This window comes from Rhinolophus ferrumequinum (assembly GCF_004115265.2).
Source record: "Rhinolophus ferrumequinum isolate MPI-CBG mRhiFer1 chromosome 15 unlocalized genomic scaffold, mRhiFer1_v1.p scaffold_54_arrow_ctg1_1, whole genome shotgun sequence".
Lineage (NCBI taxonomy): Eukaryota > Metazoa > Chordata > Mammalia > Chiroptera > Rhinolophidae > Rhinolophus > Rhinolophus ferrumequinum.
The window spans coordinates 5,680,596-5,706,103 of record NW_022680357.1 but is presented as its reverse complement, the minus strand read 5'-3'; the positions used below and the strand labels follow the sequence as shown (position 1 = coordinate 5,706,103).

At 47.7% G+C, this 25,508-nt stretch overlaps 1 protein-coding gene across 1 annotated transcript; it reads right to left on the bottom strand.

The window, feature by feature from the left end:
- Positions 1-315: 315 nt before the first annotated feature.
- HMOX2 (heme oxygenase 2) lies at positions 316-24,874 on the bottom strand. The gene is made up of 6 exons (XM_033101045.1): positions 24,734-24,874; positions 4,344-4,468; positions 3,058-3,175; positions 2,188-2,679; positions 1,183-1,309; positions 316-1,094 (listed from the first exon to the last, which is right to left on the bottom strand). The coding sequence occupies exons 2-6, from the start codon at positions 4,427-4,429 to the stop codon at positions 967-969; spliced, it is 951 nt and encodes a 316-aa protein (XP_032956936.1). The 5' UTR covers positions 4,430-4,468; positions 24,734-24,874; the 3' UTR covers positions 316-966.
- Between the last annotated feature and the right edge of the window lie 634 nt (positions 24,875-25,508).

The following is a 25,508-nucleotide window of genomic DNA, read 5'->3' as shown; positions in this document are numbered from 1 at the left end:
GGCTTTGCTCCTACCCCTCATCGTAACTGTGAAGGTGGGAAGGCTCAATCAGTAGTTGACAAAAGACTCCCCACTATTTAACTCCTTTGTGAATAAAACTTTCGCAGATCCTTAATACATGAAACAGGTAATGGAATCCTATTGATAAAAATACGTAAGTTCGCATTTCTATTTTAGACAATGAATTGTTATATATAATACAAGTACATGGTTTTTTATCCTTATGTGTAAGGTAACCAACAGTGTTGGGAGCTCAGGAACAGCAGGAGGGGGCTGTCAGGGACCAGTGAGAAAGAGGACATCTGTGCCAGGAAGGAGGGAGGTAGCTGTCAGAGTCTACTTTATTAAGTGCCGCAGCATCAACACAAGTCAGAGGAAGAGCCAGGCCACGGCTGGACACAGCCGTCGCGGGGATTTCTGCTGAACAGGGATAAGCACTGGCTTTCCAGGACAGAGCTCGCGGGGCCTCAGAGGCAGGGGGCCAGCCTGGCTTCTGTTCCCCCACCCCCATGAGATGCCCCAAAGTAGAGCAGGAGCATTTGGGGAGGCCCCCTCCCTCCCACAGAGCTACAGCAGCCTGGCCTTGGGGGCCGCTCCACTTGCAGTGGGGAAAAGATACCCACCTAAACGAAGACAGTGAGCCTCGGGGTGAGGTGTGGGCGCCCCGGAGCGGAGGTGCTTCCACAAGCCCAGGCCAGTAGCCTGAACAATACTGGCTGCTCCCAGTGCCACAGCCTGGGGGCTGCAGGGAGTGGGGGGGCCTGCACCCAGATCGGCATCTGGCCCGCAGAGGAGGCCAACGGGTAGAGGCTTTAGCATCTGGTTTTTATTGGTTGGTTGGTTGGTTTTCTCAAACCCAGCATTTTAAAAAAAAGTCACCTGAGGTGGTAGTTTCCTCACAGGTGGAGTTGGGGACAGGCCAGCAGTCACTGGGGAGGAGGACGCCAATGTGGTGTGATGGGTCCTTCACACATAGTACCAGGCCAGGAGGCTGGCAGCCAGGGCCACAGTGATGGCCAGAATGAACTGGAGGCCGGGCTTGCTCAGCACAGACAGCGCTGTTCGGAAGGGGCAGCCACTGCCATCCAGGGCACCTGCATGGCAGCAACGACAGGACACAGCATCAGCGGGGGCACCAACACGCCTGCCCTGGGAGGGGAGCTCGGGGCAGACAAGACCTACCTTTCTCTTGTCCAGCCGCGTAGTAGGGGCATTTACGCATATCTCCTTTCCCATTGTGCACGGGCAGCCCGTCCTCCAGGGTCTCTTTGGCCAGCAAAGAGCCAGCCTGGTCCAGTTCATTGAATAGCTGCAGGAGCAGAAGACCAACACCATCACGACTGCGTACAGCCTGCTTTCCGAGCAGAGCCTGTGCAGGGCAGCTGGCGCAGGTGCGGCTTAAGAGTACAAAGCAGGTCCAGTCAGGGCTGGCCGTGCTGGCCTGGCACTCTCCCTAGCACGAGCTCTGGGAGGTGCTGGCTGCTGACTGTAGTGGGTCTTCCTTGGGCACTGACCACACAGCCCACGACTGAAACTATCAGGGCGCACACATGAGCGCCAGAGCGCTGTCCAAAACCACTCTGAGCACTGGTAGTTACTTCCAGCCACTGGGTATTTTTAGCAAAAACAATAGAAGAATGTGGGAGAACGAGCCCCAGCAGGGCTCCCCCATCCAGAGTGGCCCCTGGAGGCCCAGACATCAGACAAGAGGGCTGATGGGCCTGGGGTCAGGCTGGTGCTTCACTCCCCTCGTGGCTGCTGTCCTGGCGCTGAGGGCTGGCCTGGGCTTGGGACAGAACCCGCCTCCATAGCCTGGGCCCCCATCTAAAGGGCACGTGTAAACTGAGTTCTGCTCCTTGCTCTCCTTAATTCTCTCCTGAACTTTCCATCAGGACTTTTCATCGCAACCCTTGCTGAAAAGGAAGGGCTCCATTCCTCAAGACCAGAACTCTGGGATGAGGGAGGGAGCCAGCGCCGGTCTCCTCTAGCCCACTTCCTGCTGGGGCCTTTCCCTTCCCAAAAAACCCCACACAGGCTGTCTATCAAACAAGGTGGAGCCGACCGCAGGCCTACGTGGCCCCGTGACTCAGGCAGGTGGCAGCTCCTGTGTCCCCATGAGCAATGCCCGTTGGCAGCCGCGCACGGCTCGCGCTGTCAGGCCCCTTCCCGCGCAGCCCCCAGCAGTACCTGCATGTTGTACTCGAAGGCTTTGTTAGCCTCCTCCACGATCTTCTCTTTGGTCTTCAGGTTCAGGTCCAGGGCGTTCATCCTGGCCCGGTAGAGCTGCTTGAACTGCTGCGCGTTGTCCACATTCTCAAACAGGTAGAAGTGGGTCCCCTCCCCCGTGCTGGGGAGTTTCAGGGCCCGCTGGGCCACCTTCTTCAGTACCTGGCCCCCGGACAGGTCCCCCATGTAGCGGGTGTAGGCGTGGGCCACCAGCAGCTCCGGCTCTTTCTGGCCCACGTAGTGGATCCGCTCCACGTACTTGCGGGTGGCCTCCGAGCACTGCACCTGCGCCTTCCAGTCCTCACCGAAGAAGTACAGCATGTCCTTGGCCAGCGCTTCCTTCCGGTGCAGCTCCACGGGGAAGTACAGGGCGGCAAAGGCTGGGTGCTCCCTGTTGCGCTCCATCTCCTCCTCGAGGGCGGAGTACGTGAAGTAAAGTGCAGTCGTGGCCAGCTGTTGAGGGCGACGGAGGAGCCCATGGGAAAGGGCTGTGGGCCTGGCTGGCAGCTCCCGAGCCCACTGCCCACCACTCCGAGCAGCTGGAGTCACAGACTCGAGCAGCACCCCCTTCCAGTTCCCAAAGACCCATTTCCACCAATTATTTCACACACCCAGGGAACTCTTACGTTTCTTAAAAGAATGACAAGGTGAATTCTTTGGAATGTGGATACTTTGCTTCCTTGACATCACTGTGTTACTCCATTTCAGCCATGAATACCACAGCCTGATGTCAAGAAAGAGTGGAGCATACGGAAGGCCTACCGTCCCCCTCGGAGCAGCTCCCGGGACTGAGGCCGCCAACCCAACCCCGTCCGTGACCAAGGCACAAACCTTAAACAGCTCCTTCCTGATGTTGCCTTTCAAGAAATCCTTGACAAACTGGGTGTTTTCTGCCCGGTCATGTGCTTCCTTGGTCCCTTCCTTCAGGAGCTCCGAGAGGTCGGCCATTCTGCGGAGAGACGGGGCGTGTGTGTGTGTGTCTGCCTGCTGAGCTGGAGGCAGGGGCTGCTCAGACACGCAACGCCAGCACAGACGCAGGGTCTTGCTAGGGCACACAGAGCAGGCAGGTACAAGTCTGCCCTCAAGGCCTTCGGCGACAGACACACGGATGGCTGTGGTCTACTCCTCAATAGCACGGTCGCTCTGAACCACCCGAGTGAATGAGGCTTCGCTTCTGTGGCCACCTAGTGCCTGCAGAGACACAGCTTTAATGCCAGCACAGTATCTGCTGACGTCTCCAGGGAAGAGCCAGCGCTGGGAACGTGTCTCCCAGAATCCACGCCGTTGGGAAGGACTGGCTGTGGATCTCCAAGGGTGGCCTGCCTACCTTCCTCCCTCCGACCGTGGATCCACAGCCTCTTCAGGACTACATGTGGCTGAGCCCACACGTAGGATGGAAATGAGACAAAGGCCGAAGAGGCTGGAGCCACGTGTGCTGCTAACAAAATTACACAGGATGGTCTTATGCTAAAAGATGCCAATACCAGACAAGGCAAAGAATGCCTGGCGCTGAAGAGGGTGGCACTGTGCATGGGCTCACATGTGCCCACACAGCTCACCCACCGCGGTGGGAGAACTTGGCCCCTCACAGCCCAGCCTCTTTACATTAGCTCTTATCACCAATGGGCGCAGGAGTCACTAACACTAGCGACTATTTCAAGGTATAGAAAAGAACTTGGCCAATGTCAAGGCTGTAACGAGTGGATAATAACGAACAGGCCCCAGTAACTTGAGGCTTAGAATGAACTGGCCCCACCCAGTAAGAAAAACCCCTGGAGCTGTAGTTGCTCCCACATTCTAAGGGCTGGAAGGCACTGGAAAAGGTGCCAGCTCTGCCTCTGATTACCCTTTCTCACCCCAGATGATGAAACGCTTACGGTTTTCAGAAGAAAGGACCAGGAACACCATCCAATTGTCCTGCCTCCGTGGTGGACGCAGGGAGAGTGCTGAGTCCACAGTGCGTCTGATGCCCCTGCTGTGCCAGCCAGGCGTTCCGGGGGCCCCAGCAGCACAGCTCCTGCCTGCACCCCAGTGCCTCAAGCACATACAGCCAAGTGTGCTGGGCACGGCGGGCCCTGGGCCCACCTGACTCAACACGGCCAGACCCCATCACTCACCTGGTGTGGTTTTCTCTTTCTGGGGCCCCGGAGCTCTTTTTCTCGGACTCGTCCACCCCCTCTGAGGTCTCCAGTTCCACTGACATGGTTGCCGTGTGGTTCTTGCTGCCCTTATTCCTCTGGTCCTGTACAGACACAAGGAGCCAGTGACGTGGCGCCCACAGCACTCACTTCCCCAAACACCTGCCGGCTCTGCCCTCCTCTGAGTCATGTAACTGAGGAGTCACCCACATGCCTCTGGTGTGTTTTCTTTAGAAATCAAGCTCTGCCGTTACTAGGACTGTATCTGAATATGGACAGAATTTGTGGATTAGGTAACAGCACTGTATCGATGTTGAACTTGCTGTTTTTTATAATTGTACTGTGATTATTTAAGAGAATGTCCTTGTTTCAACAAGTTCATACCGAGGAATTCAAAAGTAAAGGGGCACACCATCTGTAATTTATTCTCAAATAGTTCAGAAAGTGTGTGTGTGTGCGTGTGAATATTCACGGGGGGCGGGAGGACATGCGCAAGTAAAGCAAATGAGGCAAAATGCTGGTGGCGAATCTGGATAAAAGGTACACAAAGCTGTACTATTCTTACAATTTTTCTGTACGTTCAAAATCATATCAAAATTAAAAGTTACCGAAAACATAAAATAACAAAGAAAACATCATAAAGCTTAAAAACAAACAAACTAAAAACAATAGTGCAGCAGCTCTGCTTTGGCAGCAAGCGCATCTGTGGCCGGCCTGTCGTCCTGATGAAAGGCGGGGTGGCCCGTGCAGAGGGCAGCAGAGCAGGGCACTAACTGGACCATTAAGCCAGGCCGTTGGGATTAGCTCCACTTTAAAGCAGGGCAGCTCAAAAGGCGCCCGACAACCTGCATCAGCTACACTGAGTCACCTAGCAAGCCGACTCCAGACTCTGCTGGGCTGAAGGAAATAACAGGAGTTGGCCAATCAGTTCCCGCCGCCTGCTGCCAGGGCTAAGCCTCCGTCAGCCAGGGAGCTAGGGTCCCACAACACGATAAGCTCATCCTCTACCCCTGGAGGCCTCCGCTCTGGCAGCATAGAGGGGCAGGCCTTCTGGCGACCTGCCAAATGAACAGCAGCACAGTTGCACCAACAACTAGTAAAGCAGCTCCAAAATCAGAGCTCCCAACACTGGGACCAAATCAAGTCAAGTACCTCCACCAATAGCCATTTACTGAGCATTTTCTATGTGCTCCACCCAGAAACAGGTATCAGTGGGGACAAAGAAGTGTAAGAAATGTTGCTTCAAAGGTATATAAAGAAGAAAATAAAAACCAACCTCTGTCTCACCCCACAGACATAACCACTGTTAACGCGTTGATACACATCCTTTCTGAGTTTTCTCTAGGCATATAGTTAAATCTTTATTATCTTTTGGATGCTACAATGATTTGCTCAGCATGATCTTTCAGAACCTTCTCTTCTTGCCTTTAGATTTTGCATTTATACAATGGGATTAATGATAGAAAGGATTAAGTGAGAACACAGAAGGTAAGGCTTTTAGCACAGTGCCTGCCACATGATAAGCACTCAGTAAATATTAGATAGGATTGTTCGTACTTGTATTTTGATTGAGGCTTACTGACGTTCTCCAAGAACTCTTACAAAATGAATAGCAAAAAGCAAAATAAGCCACAGAGAAAGTATCACTTATATGTGGAACAAAAAAAAGGTTGAAGTCACAAAAACAGAGTAAATACAACAGTGGTTGCCAGGGGCAAAGGAGGGGGCAATGAGAAGAGGTTGATAAAAGAGTACAAATTTTCAGTTATAAGATGAATAAGGTCTGAGGATCTAATGACTAGCACGGTGACTAATAGCTGATAATACTGTATTGCATAATTGAAATTTGCTGAGAGAACAGATCTTAAATATTCTCACCAAAAAAAAAAGTAAACGTGAGGTGACAGATGTGTTAATTAACCTGATTGTGGGAATCCTTTCAAAACATGTGTATAGCAAATTATCACATTGTAAAAATAAACAAAAAAACAACAAAAAATACAACAAAGAAAATAAAAAATAATAAAAAAACAAACAAGAAACAAAAAACAAAACAAAATTATTACATTGTATACTTTAAATATATTTTTATTTGTCAATGATACCTCAATAAAGCTGAAAAATAGGAAAGAAATAGAATATATAGACCGTATGACCCAGCAATCCCTCTGCTGGGTATCTACCCAAAAAATCTGAAAACATTTATCCATAAAGACATGTGTTCTCCAATGTTCATTGCAGCTTTATTTACGGTGGCCAAGACATGGAAACAACCAAAATGTCTTTCAATAGATGAATGGATAAAGAAGTTGTGGTATATATACACAATGGAATACTATTTGGCGATAAGAAAAGATGAAATAGGACCATTTGTGACAACATGGATGGATCTTGAGAATATAATGCTAAGCAAAATAAGTCAGACAGAAAAAGCAGAGAACTGTATGATTTCACTGATATGTGGTATATAAACCAAAAACAACAAAAAAACAAGACAGACAAATGAGAAACAAAAACTCATAGACACAGAAAATAGTTGGTTACCAGAGGGTAAGGCGGGAAGGAAGGGGGTGGTAGATGAGGGTAAAGGGGATCAAATATATGATGATGGAAAGAGAACTGATTCTGGGTGATGAACACACAATGGGATTTATAGATGATGTAACATATAATTGTACACCTGAAATCTATGTAACTTTCCTAACAATTGTCACCCCAATAAAGTTAAAAAAAAAAAGAATATATAGAAAATGGGACCTTCTCTTGACTCCAAGTCAGATATACTCCCCTCTCCCATAATGCTGCTGAACTGGATGGAGCACGAAGTCCAGAATGCAAAGGCAGGCAGTCATCACGTGGAGAGGAAAGCATTTAGAGAGGCTTCCTTCCTAGAGAAGAGAGAGCTTACCGAGGACCCTCAACGACAGACAGGATTTGGGGTGAGAGAGAGGAAGGCCTCCAGATCAAGGAACAATGTGAACAAAATTGAAATGGGACAGACCAGAGATGGCGTAAGGCTGCCCACCTATGCATTCTTTCATCGAGAGAGCAAGCTAGACTTTGCCAGCTGCAGAATAAGCCCACACCAGCTTGTCCACTCTGAACCTTGTTTGACACTCTTTTAAGAAAGAACATCTGAGCTCCACATCCTTGGGGACTCCGAGAGCCAAGATCTGTCCCCAGCTGTTCAGCACTCAGGCTGCAGAGAGGAGCGTGTACTGGGACAGGAGCTCTGGGCTACCCAGAGGAGGAGAGCATGCAGTAAAAGGTCCCAGAGCCTCTAAACAAGTGGCAGATACACTTGGCCATGCTGAGGACACACCCCAGGCACCCAAGGAGTGCTTACAGGTGAAACTGAAAACAGGCAAAGACAAGAACAAGTGCACTCTGGTTGCCTAGATTATCAACTGTAACTTAAGTGAACTTCCTACATCTAATTATCAGGCTGCACAATAGTAACTGTGTATGTGATTCAATCTGATCATTAGTTTTATGTGATGGCAACTGCACGTAGTCTTGCTCAAGCAACAAGCCTTTTACTTCTCTTAAAAATACAAAAAGGGGAAGGGAAAGCAGCTTCCATGTGTGCCACTTTGGCACTTGCTTTTTCTCAGCAGCACTTTGTGCCAGAGACACCTCAGGCACAGCCTCTGCCCACCCCCTTCAACTTCAGTCCTGCCTGAGAGCCCTTAATTCCATCCTTCCAGCTCAGAGGGGGCCCAACTCTGGCCCCAGGGGCAGGGCCACAGCTGTTTCACTGCTGTAGCTCCACGGCCCAGAAAACAATCGGTTCTCAACAAACACCTGTTGGTTAAAAAAATCCAAAGGAAAGAAGGCAGGCAGGCAGGCAATGGTCTCATGCATACTGACAACAATATGTAGTTTTATTCCTGTGGAGTTTTCTGCAGAATTGCATGGTTTTATTAACACAAATGCAATGTGCACACAGCTGTCTATATTCATTTTCTTTGCTGCGCAGCCTGGCACTGGGATTGGTAACTCTGATGGCCAGCTGGGCTGCTCATTGCACAATGGCTTTATGGTTCTTTAAGGAGACGTCTGACGATCTCAGCACAGTAAGAGTTTTTGCTCATCAGCAGCAGTCTAGCTCCTGTTGCTGTGGACCAGGACCTTCCGAAAACCACTGGCAGCACGTGCTGCTTTCCGGCTGCTCCCATCACCAGTGCTGGGCAGAGGTCCGGCCCCTGTGTCTTCCGCGCACCCCACTGTCAGTGCCTCTGGGCTTCCGCCAGCGACGCTTAATTTTGACATGTGGGTCTGACTGTGCCGGATGAACTTCTTGGTCCTCTTTCTGGTGATCTTGGGCTTCACGAGGGGTCTGAGGGCGGCCATGATACCGAGCAGGAGATGGCTGCCACCTCTGTAGGCAGCACCGAGGAAGAGCAGCAATATGCACTTTTTAAAAACCACACTGAAAAGCAGTCTGCTGTCCACTACACTTCAACAGTTTTCTCAACTCAAAACATGAGGTAACAGTTTTGCTTTGAAAGCAAGATACCAGCTTATCCCACCCCAGCAGCAAGAATACTGAGTCCTTAACATGGGCTAAAAGCACCACCTGCGCAGAGGGTGAAGAACATTCTTGAGAAGGCTCAACACACTCAGCCCACACAGGCTGGTGCCAGGGAAGGCGCCCTCTGTCCATCCCTGTGGCCTGGTTACTGTTTCTCAAGGGGTGGCCACGTAGTGTGGCATTCAGAAGCCACCTTGCAACGTCAGAAACAATTCACTTCATTCTCTGAAAAGCTACATGTCTACACTTAGTCTAGCTGACATCTACACTTGAATCTTTTTTTCTCTTTGCAGGAACCACTGGAACCTCTTGAAAATCGAAGGCTAAATCATAAAGGTAGAAACTTTCTAGACTTCAACCTCTCGTTATCAACAAGAAGCTCCCCTACCCCCCGAATGCTCCCCCACCAAAAACAACACAAAAGATTTCACTCTGGGAGATACACTGACAGAAGTATTAATAGTAATCTGCACCAAAAGGATAAGTAGCCATGCATAAGTTAGAAAACAACACAGGGCAGGACTGCTCAAATGACAATAAACAATGGAATCCTGGCACAGCTGTGAAAAGTTGATGACAGGCTGCATCCACACAAAAAAAAAGCCTACAAAAACTTACTTGGTTTAAAAAAGGACCCAAAATGCTGACGACAACCATGTGCAAAAGTATGTAAGTACACTGATGACAGAAAGGGAATTTGAAAAGCTATAAATGTTATTTGTTGGACTTTTTAGCCAATTGGCTCCTTCTTTTACATCAAGTGGCTCAATTATCTTGATAAGGAGGGGAAGCAAGGCAGATCTGTCTCCCCTCCCCCACTTCCCCTCCTTATTAAGAGAAACTGGACCAAGCAAACCAACTAAGCCCCTTCACTGCACTCACTAGTCAACAGGAAGTCCCCTGGGCCCTTTACCTTGCTCCTGCTCTTACAAGTTCCAGAAAATTTGATCTGCACAGTCTCTCCCTCTCTTCCCGAAAACGGTGAGCCTCTTTATAAAACCTACCTCCACAAGTCCGTAATTCCTGTGCTCCTAGCTATTCCTGTGCTCCTAGCTATTCGCCTGACCACTACTGGTTTCACTCCCACACCTGATCTGCCAGAAGTGGCAACAACCTCCCTAATCACCAATGTTCCTTCCAGCAGATCCAGAACACTCATTTGAAAGCCTTTGCCTCTGGTAAATTGCACGTCCAGCAAATCCCAGAAAGTCAGTCAACTTAGTGCACTGTTGCCAGATGGAAACAATCTGTAAGGACGACATTATCACTCATCTGGTGATCCAAAAAGGTGCAAAAAGACTTCACCTATAATAATTCTTTTTTAAAATTCGTATTCTTTTTCTTTGCCCTGGAAAACTGAAGGAAGGGAGCAGATTGCTGAGCTCGGGCAGCACTAAAGAAGAAGCGGAAGGAAAGGCAGGGCGCCCAGCTCCCTGGAGTTAGAACAATTATCCAGACGCTTCAGTGACCAGCTACTGTGCCTCCGCCCTCACCAGACGCCCACAACATGGGCCAGTGTTGTTATCCCACATGCGCAGAGGAGGAAATAGCCAGAGGGAAAATAAGTGGCTGCTTCGACTCCTGCACTGGGTCCCCGCAGCTCCCCTCCAAATCGCTGCGGTTTGATCTCAGGAGTCCCAGCCTGCTTCCTAGAAGACTGTTAGCTGCTCAGAGTTCATTCCTGTATAGAACTGGCATCACATTAATAAAAGGCAATTATTCTTTGGCTTCCACAAGTGCCCTTGTCCTGTTTCCCCAGTTAAAACAGAAGCTTCCTATGGGAAGGATCTCAGATTGTTTCTCAGAGTCCAATACCATGTTCCAAATCATAGCTCAGCACCCTGGGGAGTCACCAACCTGAGTTATAATTGTTACAGATGCACAAATGGAATGCTTATTGAGAACTCGCTAAATGAAGGGAGGAGTGTGTGGATAAGAAAATATTGGTTGAATTCTAAAATACCAAGTAAAATAATTAAAATTTTAATTGGGTACTTTCTCTAAATTAACTGGTATGAAAGCCGGTTTTATCTTTCTTCAAACCTGACTCCCTTCTTTCCTTCCTCTCTCCTTCCCTCCCTCCCCTTCTTTCTCCTCCCTCTCCACCCCCTCACTCTTTCTTATGGTCTGGACTCTCTAACTAATGACTTGTTTATATTTCTCAGGACTTTGAGCTGCTCAGGCTATTCTCACCCCTCAGGGCCCAGCTGGGCTAGCCCCGCATTTATCACCTATGCTGTGTTTTCTGTTACTCCCTGGAGACTACCACTCCCCTCTCTGGGCTCCAGAAGGCCCAGGGTCTCTCCTGAGGTCTCTGGCCTGGCTGCTCTCTCAGCATCAGAGCTGTGTGCCCCAGCACCTTTCTGAGCCCTCCAAACAGGCCCAGTTCCACAAGAGCTCCGCCTGGCCCAGCAGGCTGCTTCTCATCATGCCTGTGAGGGCAGGCTGGGGCTCCTTTTATTAGCCGCTGTGGGAGGTAATGAGACCTCTGGTTTCTCTGTCTGAAGGCAGGCCTCTGGTCATTGGTGCAGCTTCCTTCCCACAACGTGCATGCCTGCACGTGCATGCGTGTGTGTGTGTGTGTGTGTGTGTACATGTGTGTTTTCTCCACTCTTTAGGCTTAACAAATACCTTTCAATTGTATGTGTTTGTTTATGATCTCACCCCACCCACTTATATTGTAATATTCAGGATGGTCACAGTTCAAAAGTGATGTATTACTTCTCACAGAAACCATCTGTAATGTGCCCCATAAATGTTTTTAGTGGTAAAACAAGAATACAAGAATCCCAGACTCCCTCTTTCCTGGATTATAGGCTCTGTTCCTTCTCTCTTTATATTCCCTGAAGGCTTTTCACCTCTAAGTGAGAATACGTTTCTGTTTAACAAGATCATAACCAGGCCAAGTCAATTCTTAATGGTGCCACATACTCCCATCAGGCCTCAGCAGATACAAACAGCAGGTGCGTTGTTTACCCATCACTGAAGTTCTGTTCTGAATATCTGTCTACAGAAAGAGTAAATTCTAACATCCTACTTATGACCCTACAGGATCTAGGGAACAAAGAATGCTGGGGCTACTGGGGAGGAAGGAAGCCAGGGGCAGGAAGGTGCATCTCTTCAGAGCCTCCAAATCTCTCTGGCTCTCTCCATTTTTCACCTGTAAAATGGAACGAATACCTGCCCTGTGCTCTGATGCTGATTCTACAAGAATACTGGGAGGATCAAATAAGAATAACCGTGAAACCACTTTATAACAAATGTCAAGCTATACAAACATTACAAAAGGAAATGAGAATAAATCCAGAGCTGTTTACTTGCTGGTCTTATCCTAGGAGACACTCCTGGTGAGCTCTGCAGACCTTGCAACAGATCCTGGCAACGGGGGAAGAAACCCTGTTCTGAGATGCAGCATGAAGATGAACTTCTCCTTTAGCACTGTTTAAAATCCAGCACTTTGAAGGGTATAATCCATACCAAGGGCCAGTTTTACATCCTTCCAGCAAACGGATGTGCTGAGGAGGTCTGGGGACAAAGCCAGGAGTGCAGTTTCCAGGCTCTCGCCCTCACGTGGAAAGGTGCTCACTCGGGTAGTAAGTGGCCATCAGCTGGGATTGGATGACCATCAGCTGTAGCTAGTTGGCCGTCAGCTGTAACCAGTGAGCCACTGGCCACTAATATAACTGCTGTGGCTACGCTAGCAGTAAATGGGGGCTAGCAAGGAGATGGTGGCTGAGCTAGCAAGAGTGGATCGCAGAGAGGCGCGGAGTATAGAGATATGACTCCCCTATCTGTGGCTCTGTGGGTGTTCCTTTTTGGCCTCACCATGTCCTGCGTTCCTATGTGGGGAGCGGGAGCTGAGACCCCGCATGACACCCTGCATGACAGGAGGTGCAACCTGTTTTCTGCTTTAGGTAAACAGCCACTTGACTGGCCCTGGCCTGCTCCCCGACCTGAGGTCACTTCTGGGCTCCAACTTACTGTTGATTATTGCTATAGACCCAGCTCTCCTTTGGGAAGGGAAAGGCAGCTGGGCCCTGCACAAAGGTCATGGTCTTTAGAACTAGAACTACATGGGTTTGAGATCTCTAGTCCCAATGTGTAGTAGGTCCACAGTTGTGGGGAAGTCATAACTTCTGGAAAGGCTATGTTTCCTCATCTATAAAACAGTAACAAAATTCTCTCTGCTCCACATTCTCCAGTGTGCTGTGTAGACTGAGCTAATGTGTGTAGTAGTGTCTCATAAAATGTAATGCTTCCTCAAATGCTATGACCTCTTATTGAGTAAGTTGTTGGCAAAAATGAGCAGCTGGGTGATTATAAGACTGGGGAAGAATGTGACATCCAGTGACTCCATAGATAATTCTGAGCAGGTCACACCTGAGGACTTCTGACTCAGCGCTCATCCTCTGGCAGCATCAGGAAATGGGAACACCTGTTCTTTCCAAGGTCAGACACGTGACCACTGCGGCTAGAAAATCCACATTACAAATGCTGCTTGATGCTGGGAGCAGCAAATAGAGTGAATCAGCTCTAACTTAACAAGGCACTTGGTAGGAGGGGCCTCCCAAACCCATAGCATCTAGGTCAACAGCTTCTGACTTGACAGAATAAACCGCCTGCGGTCTCCTCTGAAGTCTGGGCCGCCCTCCTCAGGAAATCTTATACACAAGCTTCACCCCTTCCTTTTAATCACTGGCTGAATTCAGTCCCACAGTTCATTGAATGGATGACTACTGGCCTTTTGATAAGATAAAGAGCAGTACAGACGAGGAATCCTGGAAAAGTGGGGACTTGAGAGACACAAAGCTCTTCATCGGATTTTACTAAAAACAAACTTGCACATGTGGGCAACATGTGACCAGAAAGCAAAACTGCTGGTAACAAGTCTAAGGGCACTACCCTCTTAGTACCCTCAAAAACTGGCATTGCCCAGGAAATCTAAGACTTCTCCGGCAGGCTTTTCTTCCTGGGGAGGGGACATGCTCATCCCTGGCTCAAACACGCTCAAAGCAGACACCAGGACAAAACCTGAACAACAAAAGGGCTCAGAGAAGGGGCTAGAGTCTGCCGGTGCTGGTGCTGACGAGGCGTCCTGGTAAAGAGCACTTCCTACTTCGAATGAAATAGATACAAGACCTGCCCTGTTCCCCAAGTGCCACCCCACCTTATATGAGAGGGCCGGGTCTCACAGCTGACAAGAGGAAGACTCTGTAGTCCCATGAAAACCACCGGGGCCGTGGAGGCTGAAGCCCTGACTGAATTCTAAAGTGGTCAGGCTGGGATTTTATAAGAACAAAGCCTGGGCACCAGACATCTCACAAGGCTGGTTGTTAACAAAGGGGAGACCGCGGGTCATCCCGAAGTACCACCAGCAAAAATTATTCCAACTTTGGAACAACCTTAGAAGAATGTGTCCTGTGGACAAACTAGAGTCAGTCTCATTTCCTTTCATTCAAAGTGCAACAATTGTCAGCTTCTCTCACAAACGACACCTAGGAACAGCATTTGAGGGTAGAAGGAGAGAGAGGGTGATGAAGATGCTGCTGCTAAATTTCCATCTTGGAAAACCTAGAAGTGCTATGAGCTCCCAGGAGCTTTCCTCTCTACAGCCTTGCAAAGCTCGATGGAGCCCAGTGGAGCCTTAGCAGCGACCCCACACGGACGGAAGGCCGTCAAGTTCACCCAGGAGCGGGCAGTGCCCAGGAAGGGCACAGACAGGTCTAACAGACCTGGGCACGCCAAGCCAAGTCACTTTCAAGCAGCGACCTACTGACTATGAAGAAACCAAGATAAAGAGAACTAAGTAATATGGCCAAGGTCACTGAGAGTTAACTGTTAAGTAGGGACCAAGCCTGAGTCCTTCTGAATGCAAGGTGCCGCTTCTCATGTCCCCAGCTAACATGCATGTGAGATGAGCATGATGTCACCACCGACTACTAGCAACATGGAAAGCAAGGCATTTCCACATGCAGTGGAGGGCTTTTCTAAAGCCGAGCGTCATTGTGTGTTTTTTTATGAAAAGTGGCCTTAATCCTATGATTCTAAGATGTACATGCTCAGCCTCCCGTTTGAAGATCCACAAGCTGCTGCTGCCCATCCCTGCAACACTCACCTTGCTCGCTCAGATTACACAGCAACTGGAGAAGGCTGTTTCCTGGCGAGCCCTGTTTTTGTTAACCAGCAGGGCAGGCCAAGGCTGGAGACGGCTGGTCTCAAAGTGGGGGGTGGCACCCCCACACACACCACTCAGCATCTGAAGGGAAGCGGCCGGACCTGGTGGACTTTGGTAGACAATAAAGCCAGAGGCTCGCGGGCATCCCTACATCAGGGGAGGTCACAATTGGGTCTGCACATCTCTATAGCACCCATTGCCATAGTAACTACAGGAAAACTAAAGATCTGGTTTCAAGAATTTGAAAGCGTGTCCTCCATGTATTGAGTGTTTAAAATCTCTTCAGTCCTGTCTGTCTACTGAAAATGTATTGTCTTGGAAACAGTAGTGTGATGGATAGGAAGTTTGTCAACACAAACGTTTTATAAGATTAGCAACTCCACAGGCCAAGGCACTGATCAATTTAAGGAGGTGGCTCCTACCCGTGTTTCCCAGAAAATAGGACCTGGCCGGACCATCAGCTCTAATGCGTCTTTTGGAGCAAAAATTAACATAAGACCCGGTCTTATTTTACTATAATATAAGACTGGATATAACTTAATATAATACGGGGTATAATACCAGATATAATGATACAATATAATATAATAAGAGTGGATCTTATATTAATGTTTGCTCCAAAAGACACATGAGAGATGATTGTCCGGCTAGGTCTTATTTTCGGGGAAACAGTATATCTCACTTTGGACCAGCCAGGGCTCTTAATGTGTTTCCACTGGCCTACAAAGTGAGGTTATTATTCCCAGGCTTTCTCACAATGACTGCCTAGATTCTGGCAATGGGGGGAGGGGTGGGTGGGTAGAGGGGTGGAGTGGGGGCAAGGAAACAAGCCCAGACCAAGAACCAAGAACCAGTAACTCCAAGAGGCTGGCCCCATCCTGCACAGTCTTACGTCTATGGCAGCAGCAGCTACTGGACTTTCTCAGAGCAAGAAGCTCAGCTTTTTTTTTTTTTTTTTACAAATTACATACTTGCAACACTCCTCAAAACCACACTTAAAAGGCAGAAAAATCAAAGTGGCACAGTGATTACTTAGCAAAAAACGCCCTTAAACTCTCTCTCCAGATACTCAAGCTCTTCCACCAAGCCTTCTAAGATGGAAGGGAAGACATAGCAGATCAAGTGTTACTCTGCCTGGCCTATCTGGGAAGTTTCCACAGCCACCTACGTGCTTTACTTTCTTGATCAGTATGAAATTCCCAGGAGACAGCCTCCCCATGCAACAGCTGCTGGCAGTAACGCAGTGTCTGTCTAAGTGCCATATGTGACTATTAATTTAGATACAAATGAAAGTCTTTGTATTTCAGTATATATCCTATGACATGGAGACTGAACCCCTCTATCTGAAAGTTTCTAGAAGATGGGTTCAATACGGTGGGTTCCAATGAGTCTAACAGCAGGCACGTGCAGACGTCCTTTCTGCACAGCACAACGCCAAAGTGCTGATGTGACACGAAAGGAGTTAAGACAATGACGGAATTGCGTGATGCTCTCTAGAGCCAACCTGTAGTAGGCAGCCAACAAACACCGTGTTTCTCCCAAAATAAGACCGGGTTTTATATTAATGTTTGCTCCAAACGATGCATTAGGGCTTATGTTCAGGGGATGTCCTCCTGAAAAATCATGCTAGGGCTTATTTTCCAGTTAGGTCTTATTTTCGGGGAAACACGGTATCACCTGAACTGAGCCCAGCCAAAAGAAAACCCACTGGCCACACACAGGCTGTGAGGCAGCACGGAGATGTGGTTAAGGCACAGGCTTTTGTCAGGCACAACTCTGGTTCTTCCACACCCCAGTTGGGTGGCCTTGGACCAGCTGCCTAAGCTCTCAGAGTCTGTTTCTTCATCTGTAAGGATAGTAATAATTGTGCAAGGTTAGGTATGAGAATTAAATGAGATAAATTACTAATAAAACTGACATCATATGATGCTAATTAATACACTAAAGAAAATGTCACTTAAAGTTTAAAGTTAACAAATGTCCCCACATACTTTTAGACAAGAAATGGAAATACCCTTATCTCTATGAAAAGCCATTTACAGGGGCAGCCGGATGGCTCAGTTGGTTAAAGCGCGAGCTGTCAACAAGGTTGCCAGTTCAATTCCTGCGGGATGGTGGGCTGTGCCCCGGGCAACTAAGATTGAAAACAGCGCCTGGACTTGGAGCTGAGCTGCTCCCTCTTCAACGAGATTGAAGGACAATGACTTGAAGCTGCTGGGCCGGGGGGAAGCACACTGTTCCCCAATAAAAAAAATAAAAATAAATTTAAAAAAAGAAAAGCCATTTATAGGCAATCAAATCTGTGCTGGGGCACAGACTTTGAGCTGAAGCCTCACTATGAAGAACCTCTGTTTTCTTTATTAAAACAAGAAAGGAACAGGAAAACCTTGGAATTTTTAGCAAAATAAATTTTGCAAAAGACCTAAAAGATGATCACCATAGTTCAAGCTCTTTCAAGGAATCTCTGAACACGAGTTAGGTGAAGGTTCCTTTATGCTACAGAGGTCAGGATGGGGGACAGCACATTACTGTTTTTCTGTAGAGCAGCTCATCACTATAAATAAACGTTTAGGTAACTGAAATTTTTACTTGATACTGTGATACACCTGATTTGCATTGGTATCTCTTGACAATAACCCCCAACCCAGTGGTTCTCAGCTGCAGGACATTTTGCACCCCAGGGGACATTTGGGAATGTCTAGAGATATATTTGGTTGTTACAGTGAGGGAGTGGGGCGTGCTAGTGGCATCTAGTGTGGGTTGAGGCCAGAGATACTGCCCAACATCTCCCAATGCACAGAAAGCACAAGTGCACATATTCCCACCACCACCACAAACAACTATCCAGCCCAAAATATCAATAGCACTGAGGTTGAGAAACCCTGCTCGCAGGTCAGAAGCAGTGCTAAGGTAGTTCAGAAAAGGACATGAGTCTAATACTCTTCTCATCCCTTTATTAGCTTACAGAGAGAAAAGGTGAGATTTGTTTGGGCAGGATGCTTCACACTGCCTGTCACACCTTTTGCAAACATACTTTACAGAGATTTCGGGGGAAACTGAATTTCCACCAGAAAACAGAAGCAGCTGTTAGTAGGTGGGGCTACTTGGCACTGTCCACAGATGACAATGAAAAGGGTCAAAGTACCTTCCTAGGAACAGGACTGATTTGTATTTGGGTCCTTCAGAGGCAAAACCTTTAAAGCAAGGTCCGTAATGAATCCTCTGACTTTATGTATTTACTAACTTCTTTGTGGAATGAAATAAAAAACTGGGAGAAATCTCATTATCATTTATTAGTCTGGTATCTAACTGATAAGTAGGCTAAGTATCAGGAGAACTAAGTTCTACTACCAGGTCTGCTCTAGCTAGCTATGACTTCCCTGAAACTCCACGGTTCTCATTTATAAAACGAGAGGCATTTCTCAGTGAGCTGCAGGCAGGATGGCATTTGACAAAAAGCAGAACAGGAAAAGCTACAGGCTTCCCCCACCCATTTCAGCCAGAGCCGCTGTCCTATTCCATGCTATACTTCCTCTGAAAATGAGGTTATGCTGCTTCTAAAAATAAGGCCTAGAAAACAATGAGATTGATGATGTTGGAAGCCTGGTTATTACATCAAGAGCTACCTAAGGAAGCCTTTTATGATCTATTATAGCACGTGTGTCCTGTCATAGTATAATATTTATATGTTTACATATCCGTTTTCCAGATAACAACTCATTTATCTTTGTCACCTACTGCCCAACACAGGGCACCCACTTAATCAGGGTTTGCTGAGTGACTGAATGATTTTCAGAACGCAAGGTATTCTCAAAATCAAGGTATTCTCAAAGAGCAGATGACAAGTTAAAAGTGAATCCTAGAAATAAGAAAAATGGCTGGCAGGTGAGTAAGCATTTTTGAGCACCATTGTTATTGCAAAAATTGCTGCTGATGGGGGTTGGGGCGAGAGACTGGCCTTGTAGGGGGGCCAAGCATGTGATGCTTTGTGCTCAAACAACTCACTGTTTCATATTTGAAGAAGAAATGTTGCATCACATTGATTTTAAACTGGCTTCCTTACATTCCACAGATACAGCTACCAAGAACACACCTTTTAGATTTAATTTTAAGGATTTTGAAAGCCTGTATAGGAGCAGAACTGCTTCCCCCACCCCCACCCCTTTTTAAAGAAATGGATAGGCAAAAGTTTAATAGTCAAAGTAACAAACGCTTGCCAGCACTCCTCCACCCTACCCAGGCACAAGCCATCTGTTACTTCCTTCACCTCTATGAAAAACCTTTATCCCCAGTTGGCTTTAAAGAAGAGATTCGCAGCATTTTCTTCTTGTTTGTTACTCTAGGGGAGGGGTCAGGCAATAGCTGTACAATCTCGTAACAAGCCCACATCCTGTCTCTAAAGCACATTTTGGAGGAAATACATCAATACATTAGGTTGTCATTATCTCAAGGGGAAAAAGCAAAATGCTACAGTGATAATTTATTAAAAACAAAGAAAAAACGAAACAGCAGTTTGCCGCTGTAAAAATGAATAACTTCCTATGTCAGGGGGCAGCCCCCACAAACTACATGAATTAAAGATACATGAAATGGGTGCTTCTAATTCCCAAGAGGTCCCCAGAACTGGTTAAACATCATTATCTCTATTAAGTGACAATAGAAACAATCAATAATCATTATCAAGAAGAAATTCAAATAGCCCAGAACACCTACTGTCGTCTAAGGACATAATTAGGCAATAATGAATGAAAAACGTAGGAAAAAAGAAGGTAGACAAGACAGGGAGGGCAACTGTGGAACAGCTAGGTGACAGGCCCAGAAAGGCAGAGAATCCTATGCTCCAGGGCTCTTAGGGGTATGCTCAACCAAACCCTCCACAGAAGGCCAACGCAAAAGCCAAGTACAGTGCATGGAGCGTCCACAGTTAAAGTGGTGGGGGAGGGCTAGGGACTCAGGAGCTCAGCTCGCCCAGCAGCCTCGGGAACTCTGAGCTCGGCCTAGTTTGATGGCTGTGGCCCAGGGGAGCTAGGACACTTGCTTTGAAACAGACAGCTTCCATTTCCCATGGCACGTGCTCAGTGACGACAGCTCTAGGACAGTCTCTTAGGCCTGGTATGTCCAAAGCAGCAGAGCGAAGCTGGTCCTGGATTTGCCATGGTTCCCAAACCTGCTCAGGGTTTTCTAGCTACTGGGCCAGGGCTCCATGTACTCTTTCACACCTTGTTTCCAATAGTCCAGCAGCTTCTTGAAAATGTCCTGACCGTCCAAAAAGCCCGTGGTTTCTGTGTCTTCAACTCGCCCCATTCCCAATACTCTTCCTTAGCCCAAACTCTGTATCAGCCACAATGGACTGTAAGGTCCCTGAGGACAGACCTGGAGCCTCACCCCCACTACTCAGGGAGGGTGTTTAGTTGCCCCGTTTCTGGGAACCAGATTAGAACACCGTGTGTATGTGGGAACACACTGTCCTTTACACAAGCACTCAAGCAAGTCTCATGACAGTTGGTGCTCAGTGAAAGACTGTTTACAAAGGAATCCTAGGGTTTCTGTCTCTCATCTTCCACCCAAATACCTCCTCATCTAAAGATACAAATGCAGGGAAGTGTACATCAGAAGATGAGTAGGAAGAGTATTTGTTAGAATAGAATAATCATTAGCTTTTTTTTTGGTTGCAAATCCCTTTGAAGGCTTCGGACTCTCTCCCCAGGACAATCACGCACACAAAAAAGTGTTGCCTATGCCATTCCAGAGCAACCAGGCCCCTACAGTTCACCTGCGGGCTCCGAATTCAGGTTAAGAATCCCTATTCTAGAAGTGTCTCTTTATGAGACACAGTCTCTGTGGGTACCATCTTATAGGTCAGACCCTTCCCTGAGTGTTTATTAAAGAGAGGAATCCCCTTTCTTTGGCCTCCTTCCTTCTTTTCTCTTCCAACTCTTTAACCTAACCCCAGGGGGTTCAAGATCGCTTGTCTTTTCCATTTCTCAGCTACTCACTTTCCTGATCTCCAAGAAGACTGAGTGTCAGAATGGTAATCATAAACCTTACGAAGTAATTTTACTGATTCCCATCCCCAAGGTGACTGCCAACTCCTAGTGAGCATGGACTACAATGGGTTTGTTGCTGTTTTTGCACACCCCCTCACTGCCAATACTCTGTACACCATAGAGGCAATACATGCTTGCCAAATGGGCAGATAGCAGTGCTTCTTTAGCCTTCCACTTTTAGGCATTTGCACTTGAAAATTACCTTCTTTAAAATCTGGGCTTATGCCCTGGAAAAGCCAAATTTAAAGGCAAAAAAACATAAGATACAGCAGCTTTTGACTTTGCAAACACAAAAAGGCTTGCCAACAGGACAAACATCACATTGAGCACAAACACTTGGAAATTTTCCTGGAGGTTGACAGAAACCCAAGAGAGTGGTAGAGGAATGGAGTGTTTCAAAAGTTATCTTCTAATTAGTGGGATACCTGCTATCACTAAGCAAAAAGAAGGCCCAACTATCCCCTTGCCTTCCTGCAGAAAAAAACCCGAGGAGGGAAAGTGTAAGGCCACTTCAGTACGTCTGCTTTTCTCATTTGCCTTCAAATACTACCTACATCCCTCTCCCAACCCACACTCAATTTTGCTTACTAATTCTTTCTCTTTGCCTGCCTGCCCTCCTCCAGACTGCCCTGGAAATCGTTCCAGGTGATAACAGTTCCTCTGCAGCAGCCTGTAGTGGTTTTGCCAAGAGAACAGCAGGTCCATGTCTAACGAAGGGGATGGCTACGTTTAGGCATGTGACATGCCATATTCTCATCAACAAATATTTATATTGTTTATGGGCTCTGTGACTACAGTAAGGCATAAGACCATGTAGCTTCAAGTAGCTTTCAATCGAGAGAGAGAGAGAGAGAGAGAGAGAGAGAGAGAAACAACACAATAGGTGTATGTACCACAGTAGAAATATAATTTTGTGCAACATAGACAACAGTGCTGAAGATACAGCCTTGTGTTCCAGATTTTCCAGGACAGTTCTGATTCAAATATCCTGTCCCAGCAATCAAGTCCTTCAGTGTTACCTGTCTGCTCAAACTATGGGTACGAGTGCTTGGCATAAAAAATATTATCATCACAGTGACTGATGAGGCAGGCCAGCCAACTGGCTTAGAAAAAAGCATGATGGCAGATTGTTTACTCATGTTAGTGCCTTCCACAGCCTTCAAGCGATTTTGAGATTGAATACAACACAGTGAAACTTGAGTTTTCTGAGACTGAGATAACTCATCAGGAGAAAGGCAGGAAGCTGGGAGTATTTAGAAATAGGCAGGTGGAGTGCAAGACACCTGTCTCTGTTACTCCATTCTTCTCCAAAGCCCTGATAAAGTTACTGAGAACTATAACAATAATTAGGCCTCTGATACTCCTGGGAAGGAAACAAATCTATTCGTGTGAAAAAATTAATTTTTTCCCCTAAACAGAGAGAAGAGAGTATCTTCTTTGTTGGCCTCTGGCGTTTAAGCTGACAGCAGTTATTGCCATGTAACAATCACCCCTTTCTTTCCCTTCTGCTCTCCCTTTCCTCATGTATCATACTCCTCTACCCTCTTGCCAGTCCATTCTCTCCCTGTACAGCCTGTACATTAGACAACAGTGCTCCAAACAAGAATCACATGGGAAACTGTAAAAACACAGATTTCTAGGCCCAATCCCAAACTTAGCGAAACAGAAATGTTTGGGAACCTGTCTCATATCAATAAGCAGCACTCAAGGCACCAAAGACTTTAAGTCTCATCTAGTGCTAACCTAATTTTTCAGATGCAGAAACTACAACTCAAAGGGTTTCAATGTTTTTCCTATGGTCAAAAATATACCACCACAACTTCCTTTTTTGGAAGAAGCAAACTATTTGTTTTTCACTCTAATGTAAATGAATATATATGTATTTGGATACATACACATACATGTGAAACAAAATTGTCTAGTGTGGAATAACCGTTTGTGAGTGAAAAAATGGTTACAAATTGATCGATTAGCTTAATTTTGTACTTAGCAATTCAACCATTTTGAAGCACAAAAAGTCAGTGTATCTGTAGGCTTTACACAGGGTGAGATACTCAAGCATACAATTTGAAAAAAAGAACTCTCCTTAACATCACGTCATTGAACAGTGAGAATAAGGGAACAATCAAATCAAGTCAGACAATGAGGGAATCACAGGTTTTCTTCTTCACATCCCCAGTTCGATGAGGTCACTTAAACAGTGTGTGTTTCCAAGGCCCCTCAAATTCCCACTTCTCACCAGTGTTCTGGCTTAGGCACTGTGTTTGAAAACTTTTTCCAATTTCACCAAGTAAGCTTGTAAATGCCCAATTAAGCTGTGAGCTCCTGGTAAGCTTGTGACGTTTTGTCTTGCGATGTTTCTTGAAAAAAAAACTAATGAATAAAGCACAGATTTACTAATGTGTAATCCCCCTCCTCCCAGAAGAAAAACTAAAATATGGGAGTTAAAATTTTAATCAAAACACACTGGTAAAAGCCATACCAGAATCTCATATACGTACACAAAATCAGTAAGCTCTTGTTTCTTTCTACAGTTTAGAGGGGTGGGAAAGACAGTTTAAATCACATAATCCATCTCCAAATTCTACAACTCTGTTTAGGAAAGAGCATCCCATCTGGTCAGAGACGACCAAGTTCAAGACCAACTGTGCCACCTTCCTGGTTGTGGGGTGCAGATCATTTCACTTAACCCCCGTCTCATCACTAACCCCACTGACAAACGGGAAAACTATCACAGGGTTTTGAAAGGGGCTGAGAGCGAGAGGGCTTCCTGAACGGTAGAGGACTATACGATTTTTTTTTTTTAAATCATGCTCCCCTCGTCTGGTTCATAGAGCCGTAAACAACACAATAACGATGACGGCCACAGGCCACAACACGTTCATCAGAACCAATTTAAATGGCATGGCAGACAAGCCTCGTGCAAAGACTGTGCAAGGCGGTCATGGCAGCTCCTACCGGGACATTAACAGACCCAGACCACTGTGCTGATGAGGTGACAGGTAAACTCCCCGCCCAGACTGACCGGCTGCCCCTGGCGTTGATCCCTCCCAATCCGACCTGCACCATGGTGGCCGCGGGTCACTCATGAAGTCATCAGAGTGACTAAAAGGGCCCCTCTGACTAAGGTGAGTCAGGAGGAGGAAAGGCAGAGCCACGGCCCAGCACAAGCCGCCACGCCGGGTACCCATCTCCGGCGCTGGGCAGCCCGAGTTCTCGCAGGCCCAAGATGGACAGACGTGTCAGCTGAGCCGTCAGAAGCTACAACGTCCGCCGAGAACGCCAGGTCACCGGCTGCGACCTCGGGGTCACCTCACCCAGCGCAGTCACGACGCCGGGAGGGGGGTACCCAACGGGGCCCAACGCCAATGGGCCTGAAGGGTCTCCCCCGCCCTGGAAAATTTCGTCTACGAAGCGGGGTTCCCCCACGCCCAACCCCCTCCCCGCTCACCCCACTTCCGCCGCCCCCCGCCCGGGCCCGCCGGGTCTCCCAGAGGCCGGCGCCGGGGGCGCAGCGGGCTGCGGCCGGCGAAAGCTAGCTCCGGAAGGCCCAGGCCGCTCAAGGCCCGCCGAGGAGCCTGAGGGAAGCCCCGGGATGGCGGGGGCCACTCACCAGCCGCGGGTCAGTTCGGCCGGCCGTCCGTACTGCGTCCGCCCGTCAAGCTGTGACTCTCAGGCGCCACCGCTGCAGCTAGGCGAGCAGGAGGGCGCGAGGGCGGTCCGACGTGCCCACGCAGCGGAGGCGGGGCCTGCGGAGGACACGCCTCTGCAGCGGGCACGTGGCTCCTCTCCAGAGGCCGAAGTCTGCGAGTTACGTCGGGGTGCATCCGAATGTTGGCAATGATAAGAGCGGATGTTTCTGAGGACGCCTCTGGGCTACGCGCCTTTCTTGCCCAATGTCACCACCTCTTCAGGTTCATCTCCTGCAGGGCTCCACCTGCCCTTTCTGTTCCAGCCATACTGGCTTCTCGTCATTTCCTTAACCATCGGACTGGCTACAGATTAAATGACTGGTAATGCCTGTGTTGGCAAAACTGTGGGAAATCTGTGGTGTTTCTGGGAGTTATTGGGTGTCCACAAAAGAAATTCCAAACCTAAAGAAAGGTTTAAAGAGTTTATTAGAGGCAAAGTTTTGGAGCTAGTCCCTGAAGCAAACTCGCAAAGGGTTGAGATAATGCTCTGAGGAATAGCAGTTTTGCAGTTTATTTTGTACGTTAGACTCAAAGGAGAAAACCTAAGAAAGGTTACTACGTGAAATCCATTGGTGGCAGATTAAGGAGATGGGAGAAAGTAAAGCGGGAAAATTTATGGGACTGGATAAAAGGTAAAATGGAGATACATGTTTCTTTTACATTGGTGGGTGCAGGATAATGAACGTTTAACATCCA

Bases quoted from the DNA above. Each gene is read 5' to 3' on its own strand.
- HMOX2 (XM_033101045.1), bottom strand. From the start codon at position 4,429: ATGTCAGTGGAACTGGAGACCTCAGAGGGGGTGGACGAGTCCGAGAAA. The intron at 3,176-4,343 runs GTGAGTGATGGG...GTCTCTCCGCAG, and splicing joins GAAAGAGAAAACCACACCAG to AATGGCCGACCTCTCGGAGC. The intron at 1,095-1,182 runs GTAGGTCTTGTC...GCTGCCATGCAG, and splicing joins CGCGGCTGGACAAGAGAAAG to GTGCCCTGGATGGCAGTGGC.